General features: G+C 38.9%; 2 protein-coding genes across 3 annotated transcripts; both read left to right on the plus strand.

The window, feature by feature from the left end:
• Window positions 1–1,400: 1,400 nt before the first annotated feature.
• Window positions 1,401–15,647, plus strand: pask (PAS domain containing serine/threonine kinase). 2 transcript variants are annotated; one of them, XM_034703335.1, is made up of 21 exons: window positions 1,401–1,731; window positions 1,854–2,060; window positions 3,848–4,077; window positions 4,184–4,354; window positions 4,515–4,649; window positions 4,824–4,958; window positions 5,159–5,420; window positions 6,511–6,692; window positions 6,782–6,911; window positions 8,166–8,334; window positions 11,216–11,448; window positions 11,597–11,726; window positions 12,173–12,762; window positions 12,852–12,994; window positions 13,108–13,275; window positions 13,404–13,529; window positions 13,633–13,767; window positions 13,851–14,050; window positions 14,315–14,448; window positions 14,564–14,713; window positions 14,812–15,049. In XM_034703335.1, exons 2-21 carry the CDS (start codon window positions 1,856–1,858, stop codon window positions 14,820–14,822), a joined length of 3,639 nt encoding a protein of 1,212 aa, XP_034559226.1. In that variant the 5' UTR covers window positions 1,401–1,731; window positions 1,854–1,855; the 3' UTR covers window positions 14,823–15,049. The 2 variants fall into 2 exon arrangements, with proteins under 2 accessions (XP_034559226.1, XP_034559225.1); XM_034703334.1 differs by lacking the exon at window positions 14,812–15,049 and adding an exon at window positions 15,452–15,647 and having other exon boundaries at window positions 1,402–1,731.
• Window positions 15,648–17,272: 1,625 nt separating this feature from the next.
• Window positions 17,273–19,928, plus strand: mterf4 (mitochondrial transcription termination factor 4). Its single transcript, XM_034703803.1, has 4 exons — window positions 17,273–17,392; window positions 17,735–18,176; window positions 18,266–18,450; window positions 19,304–19,928. Exons 1-4 carry the CDS (start codon window positions 17,291–17,293, stop codon window positions 19,691–19,693), a joined length of 1,119 nt encoding a protein of 372 aa, XP_034559694.1. The 5' UTR covers window positions 17,273–17,290; the 3' UTR covers window positions 19,694–19,928.
• The last annotated feature ends 451 nt before the right edge of the window (window positions 19,929–20,379 follow it).

A 20,379-nucleotide genomic window follows, 5' to 3' on the forward strand; every position in this document is an offset into this window, starting at 1 on the left:
GGTTCCTACACTTGGTGTAACGTCTCTCCATTTGGTTTCTCTCCATCCAAACAAACTAAATGACCCCTTACTCGATCACTTCCGGATCACTTCCGGTGTTTGGTACATTCCCTTTCCGTAAAAAAGGAATGTAAATTTGTTTCAGAAATGGTAAAAGTGTTCCGTCGTTTGTAAAATAGTCTCGCAGCTTGTAAAAGTGTTTTTTTAATCTTGTAAATTTGTTTTCTTAAATGTAAATTTGTTTTCTTAAATGTAAAAATGTTTTATCAAATGTAAAAATGTTTTATCAAATGTAAAAATGTTTTCCAAAATGTAAATTTGTCTCCAACTTTGTATAAGTGTTTTATCTTTTGTAAATTTGTTTTGTCCTTCAGGGCCACCGTAGTAAAGAGCAACATGAAAAGGACATTACTGAAATTAGAAAAGGCTAACTGGATTGGCCAGGGGCAATAGTGTACCTGATTGTGACGGGGCACCAACACATAAAGTTGTGATTAATGAGGATCTGCCTCTAGCAGCATTTTGAAGACCATTTCATAAGCTTTTCAGTTTTCTGTCTGTCCTTTACATCCTGAAATCATAAGGTAGTTGCACCCTAACAGGCAACAGGGCTGTCAAAAATAAGGGCTGGTAAAAAAAAAAAAATGATGGGCAACAGAGGCAGTAGGTAGCCTGGAGGTCACAGAATTTGAATACCTTTTAAACTCCTGATACCCACAGTTTAGGGCTTATTGAAACAAATTGAGGAAGAAGTAACAACAGAGAGGTCTGTGGGTCCTCTCCCAGGAAATTTAGGGCATTGAAGACTTCATTACCTGCATTCTTTTATTCAGAAGAACCAGAATCAGAATCAGGTTTCTGATGATTCCGGTGAATATTTATGTGAGAAATGTTCAATGGAAGTCTAATGATGTGAAATTAAATCAAAAGTATTGTTACATCATTACTAATTCAACTCCCTGCTTCAAGTTTACATTCAAGTAAGATGTGATCCATTATTTTTCACAAGGTCATTTTAAAACAGTGTGATTTCAAACCAGTAATATAATTAACTGATTCAACAACAACACAATACTTTCTGAAGTTAAAAGTTAAGTAACCAACTAAAATAATAAAATATTTCTTGGGATGTTATTTCCATAGCGAACTGCAGTGAAATCTTGAAACACAGTGAAGCTTCCTGTTGGGGTGACTGTGACTGGATGCCTTTTTAAAATCATAGTATGTTAAATAGTAAAGTTTTAAAAGTATACCTGCTCAGGAGGAATCTGTTTCATTTGGCTGTGGGCTGTATTCGCGACATGGTTCCCATAACAACAAAAGTAGACACTTCCGGTGTTCTATCCAATGAGATGCTCGTCTTTGGAGACGTGATCTGTGATTGGCTGCAGGGAGGCTTCTCGAATCTATTCGGCGCTCGAAGCCCGCCTTATACAAAAACTGCTGTACACACAGTAACTTTAGAGACATACAAGTCTCTTTTCCCTTCTTTTGAAGAGGTAGAATCCGGACACCAGTGTGCACATGATCCGTTAAGGTCAAGTCGAAACAAAGCCGAGTCAGCCACAGCGGATACCTTTGTATTTCAGAGTCAAACAGGCACGGCAGCGTTTTGTTTGTAGCAGCGGATGGCTAGCTAGCCACGTATAGCAGGGTAGACGTTACCTTGTCAACTAAAGGGGAGCTGATTCACAACAAAGACATCGAGCCTCACTGTTCCTTTAAACACGGGTGAGTGTGGATTTACCTTGCCTTAAAATCAGACTTCCTCACCCCTGGGCCTCAAATTATTCTAACAAGATCATCTCTGATCAAAACATGTGTGAGTTCATTTCTTCTCTTTCAAACCACAGCAATGTCTCTGTCGATTGAGGCTAAGTTTGAGGCGATCCACAGCAGCAGAGGTAAAGGTGACACCATTTGCGTGGTGCCCGACCTCTTCTCTGAGCTCTTGGAAAGTGACTGTGACCTGAATAAATCCTACCCATGTACTCGGAGACCGCTGCACAAGAAAGGCCTTCTGTCTTTGAGACGTCGCTATAGTCCAGGTTCTTTAAGAGGTGAGTGTGTTGGGTGTAATTTTGAGAGAAAGCTGAAATGTTGACATTATAATACACAACGGGACAGAATGTATCACAATCAGTGTTAAGATTTGTAGTGTTTCTTTGTTTCTGAGAAAATCAAATGTACTATATAAGAGACTGGGACTGATATTTGATTTGATGTCATGTAAAACATGTAAAAGTAAAAATACAAAAAAAAAGCACACAAGTGGAAAAGAAGAAATAGCTATACAAACATACAAGAACAAAAAGGAAACAGTTATACAAAAGAAACAAAATCAATATTCGCAAGCAGTGAAATTCCATATTTCTATTTATTTTATTATTTAACTACTATTTTTTTTAAATGTAAAAACTACCTCTGCTACTCACCACTGCACTATTATCATATTATTTTAGTCCGTACATATTAGTCATGCCTATTTGTTGTTCTTTTGTATTTATAGCTGATGTTATTGTTATTATATTGTTATTTTTATTTGTAGGTCTTATTCTTATGCCTTGTACAAAGAGAGCACAGTTTACCAAGTCAAATTCCTTGTGTGTTCAAGCATACCTGGCCAATAAAGCTGATTCTGATTCTGAAACAATTTACTTTACATGTGCGAAAAGGAGTAGGAAGAAGTTAAAACTTATCTAATCCTACCTTCATTCACTATTCTCTGTCATTATGCTAGTTCACTCCCACAAGTCAAATCTTCATATAGGCTATTATCTTCATATTTACACCGATAAACAAAAGTAAACCCCTCGTGCTTCTCATCACTTGTCTTCCTCCTTGTACCTCATGAACATCATTTCTTTGTACTTCTTGTACCTCTTTTATTGTCCTTTTAATGCTTTTATTTACTTATCCATTTTTATTTATTTATTATTTTATTGATTTATCCCTGAAAAACCTCTCAACAATGATTTACTGGTCTATTGTCCAACCACTTCATTCTATTTATTGATGTGTATTCCTTTTTTTAACCTCTTGCGTTGCATTTTGTTTTGCATTGTTAAAGTTCCTCCTCCCTGTCTTCAAAATGTTTGCTATGTTATTTGAACTATGCTTTGTTTGTCAAAGCACTTTGTAAACATTTGTTTTTAAAGGTGCTATAAAAATTAAGTTATTATTATTATACAAAAAAAACCCAGATCAATAAGTTCCATTTGCAAGCACTGAAACATTTTACTTTACATGTGCGAAAAGGAGTAGGAAGAAGTTAAAACTTATCTAATCCTACCCCTTTATTCACTATTTTCTGGCATTATACGAGTGCACTCCCAAAAAACAAACCTTCATAACCTATCTTCATACTTACACCTACAATCAAAAGTAAACCCCTCATGATTCTCATCACTTGTCTTCCTCCTTGTACCTCATGAACATCATTTATTTGTACTTCTTCTTGAACTGGATCATGTTCTGACATTGCTGTAGCTCCATATTGAGTCTGTTCCACAGTTTTACACCACAGACTGAAATACAAAAACTTCTCCTTGTGGTCCGAACACTCACCATCTTTAATCTTAACTTCCCTCTTAAGTTATAACCCTCCTTTCTTTCAAAGAATAATCTTTGAATATTTCCTGTAAGGAGATTTTTCCTTGCCTTGTACAAAATTTGTGCAATTTTAAAATCTACAAGGTCAAATAATTTCAATATTCTAGATTTGAGGAACAATGAATTTGTGTGTTCAAGGAAATCAACATTGTGAACTATTCTGATGGCTCTATTGAAGTTGAGGGTGCCAGTAAGGGATTCTTAAAAACATCCTGTCCTTGATTTTCAATTACAGGTGAATGTGTGAATATTTGCACATCTGTGGCAGAGAAAAACCATCAAATTTCCAGCTTACATCCATGCTCCCAAGTTTCCGATGTCAGCCTGCCGCATCCATCCACTGAGTTGGAGAAAGGGGAGAGCTTAATCGGCCAATTAATCTCTGGAGAATTTGACCTTCCTGGATCTCTATCTACCCTCAACCCGAACAAAGTCATTCTTACTGTTGACCATAAAACCAGACAGGTACTATTTGTGCACTCAAAGTGAGCTGTTGTAGCTGAGAAGAGTTTAACCACTACTACTTCGACTAGAGCTGAACATGTGTTTTTTTTTTCTTGCCATTTTCCAGATTTTGTCAGTGAATGAACAAGCCTGCAAACTGTTTGAGTGCAACACCGATGAGCTAATTGGAAAAGAGCTGTCCTGTATCCTGAGGAAAACCAGCCAGGTCCTGGAAGATGCATTGGAAGAGGATTTTTTGCTTGTGGATGGAACTGTTGCAGCTGTGTCTGGAAAAGTGGTATGAGATTAACAATTATGAGATTTGTTGACTCACTATATATATATGTGCACGAGGTACCTTTCTTCTGACACGATTATACCAAACTACTGTGCAGTCAGGTGTCTTGTGTATGTTTAGTAAGCTGTTAAAAGTGTTTAATCTGTTGCTTTTCCTGTAGATGGATGTTGTCACCTCGTCTGGAGAGGTGCCAGTATCGCTGTGTACCTACAGGCAGTTACAACATGAAGAGCAATGTTTTGTCATGATGGATTTTGTGGAAAGAATATCAGCCTCCCTGTCTTTTTCACAGGATGTTAGTACATCATTTTTATTTCCAAGCCTAAGTGGTATTCCTCTCTTTCCCCCTTTTTTGTTTCTAAGAGTTCCTTTGATCACAATAATGTTATTCTTGTCCCATCTTCATATAAATGCCTAGTATTCTTCCTAATTAAAACATGTTAATAAACATCTTTAATGTCATTTCTAGGGCTGCATCTTAACCTGTGACTTGGCATTTGCCCAGCTCCATGGGTACCAACATCCGGATGAGTTAAAAGGGATGTTTGTCAAATACGTAATCCCTTCTTTACAAATCCCCTTCCACAGTAATGCATTGCCCAAGGTAAGCACACATTACACAAAAAACTGCCCCACTCAGCTATGAAAAGAATCCCTGTGTAAGCTTTGCTTTCAAGTTTCTGTTCCACAAATGTGCTTCTTAGTCAGTTCAGGAATACAGAAAAAAATATGCCACAATGTTTAATCTCAAGTGTTTTTTATAAGTCTGTCAGCTTTAACTCTGCTTTTACTTCCCTCATTCAGATGCTGAGGGTTCAGAGAGTGTGTGGTAAAAGTAAAGGGGGTTCAGCTGTCCCACTGTGCATCAAACTTGAGGGCGCAGTGACATGTGGGAAATCCCAACACCAAAACAACGGGACAGGTTGGGCCTGTTCAACAGAGACTCCTGAAAGATCCGATGTAGAAGAAGAGCAGTCTGGCTCACCTCTCAACACCTCTGATTGCAAAACAGGAGGCTTGAATCCTGAACACAGTGAGAAACATCATGGAAGAGATCTGTCTGCTGGTGAGGATGTTTTTGCCGCAGGGTTTTATTGCTAGGTCAGAGAGGGATTAGAGAGCACCTAAAATACTTCTGGAGACAATGGCGAATGATCCTTTCTGTTTTTTATTTTTATTCTTAAGTATGTAGGATTTATATTTACAAAAAAGATACAGAAGCAAAGAGAGATAAAATATAACCCTCATGGAAAATAAATATGTTTAAAAAGCTCACAAGCCCTGACGAAAAGCAGCAGGGAGTCAAGATGAAGCAAATAGTAACATTGTCAGTGACCTCTGATAACCTCATATCTCAGAATTTGGTGAGTTTGAATTCTTCTGAAAACTGAATAACCTTTGAATAACACATTAATCTTATACTACATCATCTGAAAGCTGTAATGTTTACACTTTGCAGATACATGATTGTTACATGCTCACCACAGAGGCGTTAGAAAATATGTTACAGCACTGCATACAACCTGAAAATCAATATCATCCATATGAAGATGTGATAACAGCTTGTGAAACGTTTTCAGGATGCAAAATAATTTGAAGTGTTAAGCAATACTGAACATGACTGTAGTGGCCATTTGTCGTAAAAAACTCCAAGAAAAATCAAATATCAAACTTATCAAACTAAACTTCATCAAAGGGTCACTGATGCAACATGGGGATGTGATGTACGCAGGCAAAAGAAGTCCAATGTCCATGCAAAAGTTCAGTGGTTTCCAATGGTTTATTTTGATGGCAAGCAAGCAAACAAAAGGAAAAAAGAAAAGCACAGCTCCTGCTACCTCAGGTGCCCACAGTTCCTAATTACCATACAAAAAAAAGCAAAAAAAGAAATACTAAATATACAAAAAATCTAAATATACTAAACAAATGACTAGCAAAAATATAACCCCAAAGCTCTTCTTAAATGAGTTAAAAAAAGAAAAGTTTATATAAATCTAACAACTAATACTACTTAATAATTCTAAACTAAATAAACAACTACATACAAAAAAATAAATAAACAGCTCCAACATTGGCCTTTAAACAATGATGTGCATTTTATAACTGTCATCTAGCAGATGTGTAACTTACTGTGCATTTTTCCTCCACTCTTATAGAAGTCAGAATGGAAAGTGTCGTCCTCTCCCCCAGTCCTACACTGGAGTATTCTGGAAACATTTGGGCATTTGCACCTCTGAGTGATCTCCTCCTCCTCCACCCTGATGGTTCCATCTGCAGCATCCATGACCACCTGGCTCTCAGTCTGTTTGGCTACAAAAAGGATGAGCTGCTGAGAAAGGTTAGCTATCATGACTAGCTTAACAAGGCAATCTGGATTGAGAAACATGCCAATTCTCACTTTGTGCCAACGCTGTTTGTCATCAACAGAGCATCACTTTTCTGATGCCCGGTTTCTACGGATGGTTGTCTCACTCGGACAGAAAGGCCAGCTCCTTCTTTGAGTATCAAGCAGAGGCTGGCAAAAGTGCAGTCTCATTCAAAGTATCAGGGAAATCTGGTAAGAGTTTGTGTTTACCTCTAGCGTTCAAGACAGGACAGTGTTGCTATGATTTGTCTAAAACTGATTAAAAAGAGAGTTGTTGAGGGACAGGCAAATTATGGCGTTCAATTAGGTGAAAGACACAGGGGTAAAGCTTTGTTTTGACATCAATACGAAGCATCTGAGGCATTATCTACATGTTTTTAGATTCAATCTGACCTACACTTGTTAAGTGTATAATTACCACTGCTGTTTATCTCTAATAAACACCCAAAAACAGGTTAAAAAAAAAAGCACAGAAAAGCAAGCATCTTATAACCCCAGGGCTTATCAATCTTTACACGTATACATTTGATTGATTTGCTTTAATTTGATGTCTTTATTTTTATCATGTAAAAGTAAAATAGAAAAAAACATACAAGAAGAAAAGAAGAAATATTTATACAAAAGAAACAAAATCAATCAGTTCCATTTGCAAACACTGAAACATTTTACTTTACATGTGCGAAAAGGAGTAGAATGAAGTTAAAACTTATCTAATCCTACCCCTTTATTCACAATTTTTTGGCATTACACTAGTGCATTCCCACACGTCAAATCTTCATATATTATCTTCATGTTTACACCTACAATCAAATTTAAACACCTCATGATTCTCAACGTCTTCCTCCTTGTACCTCATGAAAATAATTTCTTTATACTTCTTCTTGAACTGGATTATGTTCTGACATTGCTGTAGCTCCATATTGAGACTGTTCCACAGTTTCACACCACAGATTGAAATACAGAAACTTTTCCTTCTGGTCCGAACATTAAAGACGCTATTGGATAATATTTATTTTGCATCGGTTTAATATTATTATTTTATTTGCTACACATAAAAAAAGGGTAAATAAACACAAGCATATCACTGCCACAAGCTAAGTGAGGTACTGACACCTCCACACCAACATTATGCATCGTGTTTACAATCCCTAAATTAAGGCAGCTCTGCTTTCCTAAATGAGCCCATGACAGGAATAACAGAGGTGACAAAATAAATAAAATGATCCCCAAATTGTGCTTTTGAAAGCTCTTGATTTATCTGTTGTCAGTTGAAGTCAAATAAAAACATACACGGATGAAACAGAAATGGTTTTATCAATTTAACGGTATCCTACCATGCCAGTGCTGATACTTTTGGGTTGCTTTAACACTTTTTTCCTTGTCTGTGTTTACTTTTATTTGCATTATGTGTGACATAATAATTCCACCCTCGTCTCACAACCTCAGACCCTTCCTCACTTGTGGCCGGTGATATGGCCATGGTGAATCACGCCGCCCTAGGTAGAACCTCCAGAGGGAGAGGAAGGATCTTCACCGGAACCAGCACGAGGCTGGACAAACAGGGCGCTTTGTCTACCCTCTCTCTTCCTGCTGTCACCTCCACACGTGTGGTAATGTAGGTTGCAATCTATATAGTCTAATGTTCATAAGCCACCCAGATGCTTTGTATAGTGTGACTTTGTATTATGCAGAAAACACATGTCTCTGTATATGACTTTAAAAAACTGCACAGAGAATGCTGTGCCTGCAGACTTCTCTGATGAACCAGAATGTGTACTTTGGGGTCCCAAAAAAAGACTAATAAAAGCTGCTGCAGCAAAATCCAGGCACATAGAAGCAGCTGCATTTATATTTAATGTGGCTGGCCGTAAACCGGAAACACTACCCCTCTATAGTCAGGCCTGGTACTCTTTCCTTGTCTTTATCTACTCAGTTGGGACACCAAAACTCTCGTTAATACCCTATGGATGACGTCACCGTTCATCTTTGTCTCTTTATGTGTGCCAGGTTTGCCTTAACATCAAATTTGGTCCAGAGTTTTCTTGCTACAACCTGAAATCAAAAGGATTTCCCCTATTTTGCTTGATTCCTCTTGAACTTAAGCAAATCAAATACTCCTCGCAGTTAATAGTGGAAAGTTAGGATTACTGAGTTGTGATTGTCAATGTGTAAATACCCCTCTCTTGTGCCACCTGCTGGACAAAGAGTGTGACTGCATGGTTGGTCTGACAATATATTCTTATTTACAGTATATTTCAACTTAGACAGTTAGCAGTTTTAGTGATAGATTTAAATTTGAGGTACCAAGGGTACATAAGAAAGTGTGTGTGTGTGTGTTGCACTTGAATTAGAAAAAGTACTTTAATAAGCATTGACGAGGTAATACTGTAGTGTCATATCTCTTTTTTTAACAGTCTTTAAGAACACTATCAACAGGGTTTATTCCTTAGTGGACTGTATCTGCTTGACTATACATTTCACTTTAATAGTCCTCTTGAGCTTGTATTGCAAATAAACATGCAAGAAAAACAGCTTCTCCAGCAGAAGAACACTTCTCTCTAAGTGCCCTGGGGAAAAAACACTGCCCACTCCAAAAAACAACCCTATATCATCATAAGGGCCAAAGTTATGCCTGACTCTTAATGCCTTATTTAATGATTGTTATTCTTTCTGCAAAAAAAACATTAAGTATAACATTCACTGAAGATAATGATTTGCTATTGCATTTTCTCACTCACTATTAAAGAAGAATACATCTTATGGGAATTCAATTCAATTTGCTTTATTGGCATGAACAAAGACATGTTGTTGCCAAAGCACATAAGATTTATACACATACATTACATATATATTTATAACATATTATATATATTACATGTATATTAATTACATATTATACACATTACATATTTTATACACATTAATGAACGATGGTGTCACCCATACAGCATATCTCAATGTCTTCACTTGATGCGGTATGCTCACAAAACCTTCACTTAAAATCAAATATTATGGGATGGTGCGTCCCTCAGGCTGTGACAGGCAGACACATATTTAGCAGCCAGAGGAGCTGCTGACCCTTCCCCCAGGAGAACTGACAGTTTCTCTTCTGAGGTTAATGTTGGGAAGTTTGTTACTAATGTAGTAATTTCCCTGTAGTGGGAATCTCTTAGTAAAGAGAACTTGCTACAGTGGAGGAGGAAGTGCATCTCTGTCTCTATGTCCCCTGTAAAGCAGTGAGCACATAGATGCTCCTCTCTGAGCAGCCATGTCTGCCTGTGTCTCCCTGTCTCTACAGCTAGCTGGTGGTCACTCAGCCTGTATTTGGTCAGGAAACTTCTTTGTTTTGTAGATCATTTATAATCACGGTTTAGGGTCAAATAACAATTCATTCTACTTTGTTTTTTTTGTTTGGTTTCTCCAGTGTTCTAAATACAGATCTATGGAGTGCTAACCCTAACCCTAACCCTTGATGAGAGAACTTACTCTGTATCTTTGAGCAGAGACCAATAATGGGTTTTTGTTCAGGTAACCAGGACTTATTGAATGCACTGATTATGATTAGCACAGACATGTGATGGAGGTATGAATATTCACTCTGTGTGCACATGTCAATGATGACAGAAAAGTGAGTTTCGTCATTTCTCAACTGCATGCTGCTACTTACCAGTATCTTAAAGGGGTGTCTTGTGCTCTTCTTACTTTTTTCCTTACAATTATGAGATTACGGCCTGATAAAAACATCAACACAGCTTTATTAGTGCTTTCTAACTCTGGGATCCCTACGGTATAGCAGGACTTAACAATGATATCTCCAACACACACTGTTTGCTTTAAAAGGCACATAATGTCACTGAATTAACATGTGAGACGAGATAAGCGCGACTAGCAAAGACGTTTCAACACGACTTTAAAATCCCTTTTAACTCAAAAAGCCGTGGCAGAGATGGCTGGGGTTTTGGTTTAAACCGCGACCCTGTTTACTGCCGACTTTCAGCCGGATGTATCCCTCATAAATGTCTTTAGACAATCATTAAATATCTGATCAGGATATTGAATCTTAAAACTCCCCCTATGTTTCAACAGCTGTGTAGACTCCACAAACACTGTTACATTCAGCTGATTGTCTCCAGTTTACAGGGTCACTTTTAAAACCGTAACACCTGGGGTGACGCATTCGTGAATCACACGTGTGTGATGTTAATGTGGACGGCGGACGGAATAAAAACACTGCGGTTAATCCGCCAATCAGACACATTCAGCATTGCAGGCCCTGCTCTCAAAAGCCCCGGGGCTTTTTGAAAAGTACTACCCCGCTAGCAGGGTATTTTCAGGGGGAGATTATCTACCCCTGAACTACTTTTTCGCCCGGAGTCCGTCTGTCGAAACGCACGTAGTTCCGGGTAAAGTCCCTAGTTCTGGGGTAAAGTTCCTCCGGTCGAAAAACGCCTCTACACTTTAGAGCTCTGATTAAAATCAAACTATTCTCTCCTTAGGGCCGACGACACTGCAGAGCTGCTGGAGCAGGCTGCACAGGTGGCTCCCTGTAGTAACCAGCTGGACAATGCTGATACCACTCAGGCACTCCTTAAGACATTCACCATGGTGGAACCTCCTGAAGAAGATGCCTTCTCTGTGGTTTTCACCAAACCCCGGCACTGTACCCAAGAGCAGCAGTCCGGGAGAAAAGTTCATAAAAGTACTCTGCCAGGCATCCAGCTTATACCGGGTATGATGCAGCTGAACTGTCGTTGTTTTTGTGTTGTGATCATGATGGTTTAACTGTTAAACTGCAGAACTGCAGTAATAACTTGATTGCATCACTGGTGCAGGCCCTAAGAAAGTACTTTTCATTTTTCTGGGTTTTATCTTTTTAGGCGCAGCCTGTCATAATGGACATGCTGCTGGCAGGGAAGGTGGCCCGTTTACAGATGCAGGCAAAGAACAATGCTCATGTGGGTCTGTCCGCCAAGATTCCAGCTTTGAGGTTATCTCCCTGGAGAGCAGGTAATGTGCAAAGATGCAATCTTTGACTTTAAAACATTCATCAACCCCTTTTTTATATCCAAAATATACAACTTGCATAGCCTATTTTTTTTTATCACCTTGGTAGCTTATTTTCAAGATAGCTTGCTTAATATTTCTGATGCCATTCATCTCATTAGAAGGGCTTTAATTTATACATAGCTGAAAACGTTGAAATCTTTGTCATGCTTGTGGATTCAAGTTTAAACTCAAAATTACTTAACTCTCTCTATTTAACTTTTTCTACTAGTAAAAAAAATACAGAGAGGACAGACTATTTGACTAGAATAGCAGCAGAAAGTGTTTTTTTCCCTTATTTTTATCTTTTTGATGAAATGAAACCATCTGGATATTTTGATTCTGAGTAGATTTGATCAAGTACCATGTATTTCACTTTGTCATCAGTTAATTAAAACTCAATTCCCCAGGTCTTCCTCTGGTTTCTGTGAAAAGTTTCCTGGCCATGGTGGCTCTGATCCAGGCCAAATGGAAGATTCCCACTCAGCACACATAGTAGAGTCAGCCAGCTGTTATCTGGACCTCAACAGTAATGGCGATCTGGTGACTCAGGCCATGGCTGATCTCAACCTGAGCAGTAGTATAGAGCTGCTCAGTGGCGGAGGATACAATAATGATAACCAACACTCCATTACATCCTGCGATACAGATGAGCTCCTGCGTACTCCCTCCCCATGTGTGATAGGATCTGACCAAGAAACAGAACCTGCAGAAAGTGTGAACGCTGGTGTAGAGGCTACAAATGGTCTAAGTGAAGTGCAAGAAGAAAAAGATCAGGGTGAGCAGCATCAGTGGGCTGCTCTCTCTACTATTCATCAAAGTAAGAGTCAGGAGTTCTGCGGGCGAATGAATGATGAGAATCGGCCCATGAACGACATTCCTGCAACTTCTACTCCTAAGAAACAGACAGCGAGTGGACACAACCTGTCCTCAGATGGCATGCAGATAGTAGAGGGGAGATATGAAGGAAGTGCATACCACAGAGATGGCACAAGAATAGGTTTGACCACCTTTTGTTCTCAAAAAGAATCAACTGTTCGTGTAACAAAAGCAAAAAGACTTCAGCCAGTACTCATATTTTGTCTCCAGATGTGCAGTGCGATGTGAGCAGGGCTGACCTCCGGGATGGAAGCTCCATGTTCTGTGTGTGGATGAGCAGGCCTGGCCAGCTGGGGTCACTGTTTCAAACGAATAAATCACTGCACAACCTTTCAGAAACCCGTCTAGGAGAGGTCAGTGGCATTAAACGTCATTGGCACATGATATAGCGTGTAAATGAAAACCTTTAGAAATTATTTATCTGCATTTAAGTTGTCTTCTCTTTTTTTCCTGGTTCTTTCTTTAGAGGATTGGTGAAACCAGCCATGGGGAGGCACTGCGCTCCACCATGGACTTGGACCAGTCTCGAGCCTGTGACGGGCAATTTGTAGAAGAGTACCAGCCTCTTAAAGCTGTAGGGAAAGGAGCCTTTGGTTTTGTTTGGAAGGCTTTGAGGCGCTGTGATGGACAAGAAGTAAGGAAGAAAGTTGGAGAATGCGGGAAAAATACATCTGATTTATTTACATCCAAAATGCTGATATTTATTATAACACTGGGGAAGAACCTGGTTGTTCTGGTGACACATTATGTCTGAATTTGCAGGTGGTGGTGAAGTTCATAAGCAAGGCCAGGATAGTGAGTGACTGCTGGGTGGATGACCCCATGCTGGGACGAGTCAGCCAGGAGATTGCCATACTGACTCGAGTGCAGCACCACAACATAGTCAAGGTAACTGCTGTGTCTAATGAGAACCATTTAACACACATTTAAAAATCTGATACCATCATACTGAATACTTTTGCTCAGTCTTTCCGTTTATGTTTGCCCCTAGGTGCTGGAGGTGTTCGAAAACGGGAGTTATTTTCAGATGGTGATGGAGAAACACGGAGAGGGCTTGGACCTTTTTGAATTCATAGACATGCAGCCAAGGCTTGACGAGCCACTGGCCAGCTACATCTTCAGACAGGTACGAAAAGAGCAATCCAAAAAAAGTAATGGCGGCAGTGTTTATTTGTTCCTTTGTAAAGTGGCGTTCCTGTTTCTTCTCAGTTGGTGGCCGCCGTCTTCCACTTGAGAACCAAGAGCATCCTTCACCGGGACATAAAAGACGAGAACATCATCATCGATAAATGTTTCCACATCCGTCTGATTGACTTCGGCTCTGCTGCGATGATGGTTCCTGGGAAGCTCTTTTATAATTTTTGTGGCACGCTGGAGTACTGCTCCCCGGAGGTGCTGCAGGGAAACCCGTACGTACAATACATAACCCCTCATAACAGATGGTTTAGATTTAAGGGGAATAGTTGTCCTTGTAGGTCAGAGCACACTGAAAGTCTTCATGACCCGTTTACTTTTATGATGTGCTGTTACACTATGTGTAGCTTTTATAGGTTTACAGATCGTCAAGTCAAAAAACCATTCTTGAACTCTGACTTAACTGATGAATCAAATGCTCTCTTTTACTGTCTCATCGCAATCTAATCTACCATCTTCTTGTTGGTGTTCTGTTTTAGCTATGAAGGTCCAGAGCTTGAGATGTGGTCTCTTGGTGTGCTGCTCTACACTCTGCTCTTTAGTGAGAACCCTTTCTGTGGTGTGGAGGAGATCTTGGAGGCCAAACTAAAGCCCCCGTTCCCCCTCTCTTCAGGTATGCTTGCTGCAAACAGTTTTCTCATTGATTTAAAACCTGGAAGAAATTCCACTTTTTGTTTACTTCAACATGTATACAACTCAGAGCTGAAATGCCTCTTTGTACATCCCAGAACTGAACAGTTTATTATCTGGGCTGCTGTACCCTGATGCTGCTCAGAGACTGACTCTGGACCAGCTGCTGCTGCAGACCTGGATCAGCCAGCCCATTTCATTGGCAGAGTACAGCTGGACAGAGGTGGTCCCAACATCTCGGAGCTACTGTAAGTACTTTTTAAAACCACAGCTAGAAACAGAATTACCAGACTTGCCTCCAACTTCATATATGATAAACGTCCCTTTCTCTTTATTTTTTTGATAGTTACTTTTTAGGTTGGAATAGAGCTTTGCCAGTTTTTTACTCTAGAGACCCAAACAGACCCCCTACCTTGGGTGCTGTTGGCCTAGCAGTTTAAGTACGCGCCCCATATACAGAGGCTAAAGTCCTCTCTGCAGCGGTTGCATGGTTCCACTCCTCAACCAATTGCTGCAGGTCTTCAACCACTCTCTGCTTTTGACATTTTCTGTCTCTCTTCAGCTGTCCTATCAAATAAAGGTGAAAATGTCCAAATATAAAACTTAAATAAAATAGACCCCCCAGCTTTTTAATCTGGCTTTTAATCTAGAGTGATTTAAGGGATTAGTCATAGTTTTTATTGACTTCACATTCATTTTTGGTATTTATTTTGTTTCATTCAAATTTAACTGGGTTGTCTGACTTCTATTTGTTTAATTGTTTTAATTTATTGATTTGAATTATTGTATGAAAAAATATATATATTTTAGCTGTTGCTGCCAATTTTTTCTGTATTTTTACTGTATATCTCTCTCTATTTTGGGCATTTTGTTACGCCTCTTCTCTTTGTGTTCCAATAGAGAATCTGCTTGATCTGTTCTTGCAGCTGTGCATATTAAGTTTATGACCAAGCAGAAGTTAACTTCACATCCTCTCTTTTTCACAGGTTCACCACAGCACCAGGAGTCAGGTCAACAACTACATGACATACAAAGCTTCTACCCGGATCAGTACGATGAGAGTCTTCCTGACTACGAGGAGGAAGATGAAGATGACAGATTGTCAATGGTGGCCCTGGAAACAGAGCTCCAGAAGTACCTCCGTGAGGACTAAAAACTTCATTAAAATGGAGTGAAGCCCAACAACCGTCCAGAATATAGCAATGCAAAGGACACTGAGTGCAAAGAATAGCTTGTCTTAATCCAAGGCTTAAATCAAATGCTGCTTAGTCTAGACAAAATCTGTTAGAGACAAATAGACCTTTATATGTATGAAGGAAACACAGTTTGTTAGTAATTGTGAGGTTTTTGTCAAAATGTGCTTGTTTATATGTAGGATTGCTACATAGATTAACAACAGCATCATGGCATACCAGAAGTTATTCCTTTTGTTTTATCTATATCTTATTTATTATTTAGATTTAGGAAAATCTGAGGAATAAAAATCTCTGTAATGATTTATTTATAAGTTGGAATTGTTACCTCAGAGAACTGCACAGAAAAATTGGTTTGATTGAAGTTATAGGGATTTGTTTCATTTGTCCAACACTTGTTTAGCAAATGTGTTTTATGCCAAATATTTTAATCTTGCTTTAATTAAGTTGTAAGTATATTTACAATATTTTATGTATTTTTATTTGTCAATAAATATTTTACGCTTTAACACTTGTGTCTTTTAAGCATCTTTTTTTAGAAGAGGAATGAATGAGGAATTATCTTTTTATTAGAAGTGTTGACATTTTTAATAAGTTGGTCTTGCAAATATTGTAAAGTTACTGCAATTTAATGCTTCCAGTCAACAGAAAATCTCCCAGTCATTTTCAAATGTTTCTGACAAAGTGAAATTGGAAATATTTTAAGAACTACCTGTTCGGCCTTATCATCTAATTGTTACTTTGGATTATATCATGCCATAACAAATCATTTCTCCTCTTCGATATAATATTTCAGTGGTGGACAGTAACAAAGTAAATTTACTTGGGAACAGTACTTAGGTAAATTTTTTGAGTATCTGTACTTTACTTGAGTATTATTTTGGGGGGGTACTTATTACTTTTACTCCTCTACATTCAGAAGACAATTGTTGTACTTTTCACTCCACTACATTTCTATCAATGCTCTAGTTACTCACTGCTTTAGCTTTGAAGTCAGCCCATGAATTTGTGGAGCAAACACAGAGCAGATTTCACTCAGGTCAGGCAGTTCCTTTAGAGGTGGTAATGATGGCTATAATTCTCCACCTGAGCACCCATGTACATATCTTCAATGAAGAATGATATGTATCATTTGAAATGTTCTCCCTGTTTCCCACTCTGCCCAAATATACAAACATTCACTGTCCAACCTGAGAAAGTGTGTTCAGCTACGTTATGTTTGTTTCATTCCACATGAACATTTCAAACTAAGTTGTCTGTGCTTGGAGTAACTTAGTTTCTGTTTTTATTCCATGGTATAGTTTTTAGAGATTTCAAGTGATGGTATCTAAATAAACATGATGCAACAGAATGTACTCCTATGTATTCTTGACTGCATTTATGTATTTTGAAAATACAATGTTTTGAGAAGAAGTACTTTGAATACTTAGGTATTTGTAAAAGCAAGTTCTTCAGTACTTTAACTCAAGTAATAATCTGACAGAGCAACTTTCACTTGTATTGGAGTAAGATTTGACCTGGAGGATCTATACTTTGACTTAAGTAATGAAGCTGTGTACTTTGTCCACCACTGAATATTTTAAACTGATGATTCCATTTTTTTGTTGACGAACTTGCATCCTTGCCGTCTAAATGCAAGCAATGCACAGCGGAACCTTTGTTCGATGTTTACGTTTAGAGCCGGAAATACAAGTGCGACGGACGAGCATGGGTACCCAAGCTGCTGCACGTCGGGTAAACCGGAGTCATACAAAATATTTACATTTCTTACAATTTTCATGCTTGAAATAATTTGACATGTACAAAAAAAATTTGATCTACTGTGTCGCGTATTGAAAATGTCTTTAAACGACTTAAAGGTCATACATTTCCGCTGTAACCTTTATGTTTGCTAACTTAAAGCCAATGATATCGTAGCTGGTTTATCAGCATTCTCTCTGCAAACGTATCCTCTGTGATTGATCACATTATTAACAGTGACAGTTGTCGTGTTTTGACTGGACCCATATTTTTACGACAGGGGTACACGGATACAAAGTTGCTGTTCATTTGTATGACCACAGTCTCTACTTACAGGGTCTTCTGTGGAGTCTGAGAAGCAACCCCTCCTCTGTATTCAGTCCACTTCAGTTTGGGTCATGTCATCTCCAGCCTCTGTGCATCCGCTGCAGACTGTTCTGTTCCTCCAGCAGCCAGACTACTCGAAAGTCAACTCAACACGACTTCAGTGAGCTAACCTCTCTGTCCATAAAGCCAGTCACAGAGCTGTCCCAGGACTCTCTCTGTGATCTGGGATTCACAGACACTCAGGCAGAGCAGATCTCTGATGCCATATCTAAAATCAGAGGAGGAAACGCTGCCAAACATGCTCCTTCAACTCTCACAGCTCTCTTTTTTTTGGGCCTCAATCCCTCCAGTGTGCTCAAACTGCTAGAAAAATGTCCTGAGCTCTTCACTGTGAAGGAGTCTCTGCTCCAGCAGCGGATAGGCAACCTGCGCAAACTGGGTTTGGTTGAAGGTGAGAAGTTATTCACACCCAGAGACTCAGTTTTAATCAGGTTATTTGCATTACTATCATCCAATATTTTTCTTATGTCCCTCATTCAGGCAGTCTTCAACGAGTGGTGGCCTATTACCCCCAGATCCTCACGGTGCCTTTGAAGACAATAAAATATGTGGTGATGTTCCTCAGAGAGAGGTGCCTGTTTACGGTCCAGCAGGTCACAGACATCCTCAGAGAAAGTCCAGCTGTAGTAGTGGAAAACACCAGTCAACTGGAGTACAAGTTTCAGGTAAGCATATTGACCCAACAACAGAGGATGATTGGTGATTTTAGTCTTGCGCATAACACATAATTAATGATTAATTACTTGCTTATTATTTGACCAATCATCAATTGTGCTATCCTTTTATCAAACATTGTAAGTTTGTGTATAAGGTCAGGTTCATCAGTCTAACAAAACGACTCAGATAGAAACTTAAACTCTAAAATGAAATAATTCAGTTACATAAGGCTGGATGATTATTCTTTAATCTAACTGCTAATAATAGTTAGTTGCAGTTCTATGTAAGTAAAACTGTCTAACACTGTTTGCAGTCGGGCAGCTTTTCTCATTGTAAAGTTCTTATCTTGCTGTAACTTCAGATTTATTGACTTCCTTAAAACTTGTCCAAACATCCATACAGTTTTGGATTTATTACAAAGTTTTTAATCATGATCAATAACATTTTTAATTGCATGGTTAAAATGATTTTGTATTTCTAAACCGTTTTTGTTGTCTTTATTTGGGAATCAAATGAATGCAATGAAACAACTTTTATGATTTTGACTTTTTAGATTTATTGTTCCAATAAATGCTGCACTGCTACACTACTGTGGTGCGATATAATTGAGGTGGGAGTCAGCAGAATAAGTGCACAGTGTTTGTTTATTTCTTTTTAAGGATAAAGCTTTCACACATTAAGAAATATGCAGAAGTGCACGTTCTAAATATGTAATCAATGTCTACATGCTTTGCAGTTATTCCGAGGTCATTTTGATTGGTAGCCCATCAAAAGTTCAATACTCAAGGTTCTGTTTTTTTGTCATTTCAAACCATCATTGTCATTCATTTTAACAACACGTATCATCCCCTCTCTCCACAGTATGTCTACTTCCGAATGGGCGTCAAACAGGCCCAGATGGTGAAGTCCAGGTTGTTCCGTTTCCCTCTGGACGAAGTGCGCTGTCGACACTGTTTTTTGGAGCGCCGGGGCCTGTATGAGACCCCCGACAAGAAAGGACAGACCATGATCGTCAACCCCAGACTGGAAAGCATCCTCAATGTCAGCGAGGACACCTTCCTCACAGATGTTGCCATGGCGTCAGCAGAGGAGTTTGATGTTTTTAAAAGACTGTTGGTGAGAGAATGGCATGAGGAAGAAGTGGAGCGGACGGGCAGCATTGAAGCTGATAGTGATGATGATGATGCAGAGGAGGTGGAAGATGAGGAGGCTGGACGAAGAAGTGCATACAAGAACAGAAGAAAGAAATAACAGTTGGGGAGAGGAGATGAGACATATCCAAGAGGGACTAATGAACTAATGAACTATTGGTTTTGGATGTTTTTGAATTCAGGTTTGTCATTCGTTGCTAAAGAAAATAATCTGAGAGGCAGAAACATTATGGTTACTGTTTCTGAGCTTGTTCTCTGAGTTACAACTTGTAGCCACAAACTTTGTTTAAATGCTCTTTTAATTCACATTAAACTATGATTTTGACTTTCTTTAAGTGGTTTTAAATCATTTTTAAAGGCTTGGCTGCCACCATAACTAAGATTGAAATTTCAAACTCATCAAATTTATCTAGGTGATTTTTAAATGACCACTTGCAGCCAGTTTGCGTCCAAGACAACTTGGGTAGAAGTTGTTGAAATAGCGAAAATGTCCTGGGAAGCTAAGCATATGGAAGCTCCACCCCGTAACTATGTTACAGCCAAGTGGCTGCAGCTTTCTCCATCCCTGTATTATCTGAATGAGTCAACAAAGAGAGCATCAGATAAGGCCGACAGACTAGACGAGACGTACAAAACAGCCATTGATTTATAAAAGCTCTAATCCTAATGGATGTGACACACTCAGACGTTCCTCTGTTCTGGACACCAGGTAAGAAAAACTCTCCTTTGATCAATCAAAAGCTAGTGAAGAAATCAATAATTTGTTGATAAATGTTGTAGCACAAA

This window comes from Notolabrus celidotus, chromosome 15 (assembly GCF_009762535.1).
Source record: "Notolabrus celidotus isolate fNotCel1 chromosome 15, fNotCel1.pri, whole genome shotgun sequence".
Taxonomy (NCBI): domain Eukaryota; kingdom Metazoa; phylum Chordata; class Actinopteri; order Labriformes; family Labridae; genus Notolabrus; species Notolabrus celidotus.

What these genes read in the sequence shown, in the direction of transcription:
- pask (XM_034703334.1), top strand. Translation starts at nt 1,856, where the DNA reads ATGTCTCTGTCGATTGAGGCTAAGTTTGAGGCGATCCACAGCAGCAGA. An exon ending in CAGAGATGGCACAAGAATAG is followed by an intron (nt 12,763 to 12,851) that starts GTTTGACCACCT and finishes TTTTGTCTCCAG; the next exon opens with ATGTGCAGTGCGATGTGAGC. An exon ending in GGCGCTGTGATGGACAAGAA is followed by an intron (nt 13,276 to 13,403) that starts GTAAGGAAGAAA and finishes CTGAATTTGCAG; the next exon opens with GTGGTGGTGAAGTTCATAAG.
- mterf4 (XM_034703803.1), top strand. Translation starts at nt 17,291, where the DNA reads ATGCAAGCAATGCACAGCGGAACCTTTGTTCGATGTTTACGTTTAGAG. An exon ending in CAAACTGGGTTTGGTTGAAG is followed by an intron (nt 18,177 to 18,265) that starts GTGAGAAGTTAT and finishes TCCCTCATTCAG; the next exon opens with GCAGTCTTCAACGAGTGGTG. An exon ending in AACTGGAGTACAAGTTTCAG is followed by an intron (nt 18,451 to 19,303) that starts GTAAGCATATTG and finishes CTCTCTCCACAG; the next exon opens with TATGTCTACTTCCGAATGGG.